Raw genomic sequence first — 455 nt, 5'->3', positions numbered from 1 at the left:
AAGAGCATAATTGTTCATTTCATTCTTATTTTAAGATGTGGTCGAATTGTCAGGTTATTTTGACACACTAAATTATTACAGGATCACCCACATGATATGTTTCCAAGTCCCTGTACTACATCCACCAACAATAACATAAAATATACTCCATGAACATGGTAAATAGATCTATAACAACTAAAACACAAGACACGAACCTATCGTACATAAGAATATAAAAAGGAAAATGAATGTTATTTATTTATCACATCAATTTATGCATTTCTTTGTTCTACTGACGAACATTTTGAACAGGCAGATGGAGACCAGAAGAATAACAAGGCTTCCACTCCAGGGTTCCTTGGGTTCCTGCTGCTCGTAGTGGAGGAAGTTACTGCTCTGATCAGGTTACGTTTCGATCAAAGAATTTCTTAATGATTAGTCATAAATGTGTTGTGCTTCGTACCTGCAATGCA

The 455-nt window shown here is 35.4% G+C and overlaps 1 protein-coding gene across 1 annotated transcript in view; it reads left to right on the top strand.

Moving 5' to 3' along the window:
* The window catches only part of LOC119589351 (steroid transmembrane transporter SLC22A24-like), a gene marked incomplete in the record, with an annotated part of 23,143 nt that overhangs the window by 15,498 nt on the left and 7,190 nt on the right, over positions 1–455 (top strand). Inside the window, 1 exon segment of the mRNA XM_037937970.1 lies at positions 295–386. Within this exon segment, the coding sequence (XP_037793898.1) occupies positions 295–386 (92 nt within the window).

Source organism: Penaeus monodon, chromosome 25 (genome assembly GCF_015228065.2).
Source record: "Penaeus monodon isolate SGIC_2016 chromosome 25, NSTDA_Pmon_1, whole genome shotgun sequence".
Classification (NCBI taxonomy): domain Eukaryota; kingdom Metazoa; phylum Arthropoda; class Malacostraca; order Decapoda; family Penaeidae; genus Penaeus; species Penaeus monodon.
Note: the sequence above shows the minus strand (reverse complement) of the source record. Positions and strands in the feature narration are given on the sequence as shown.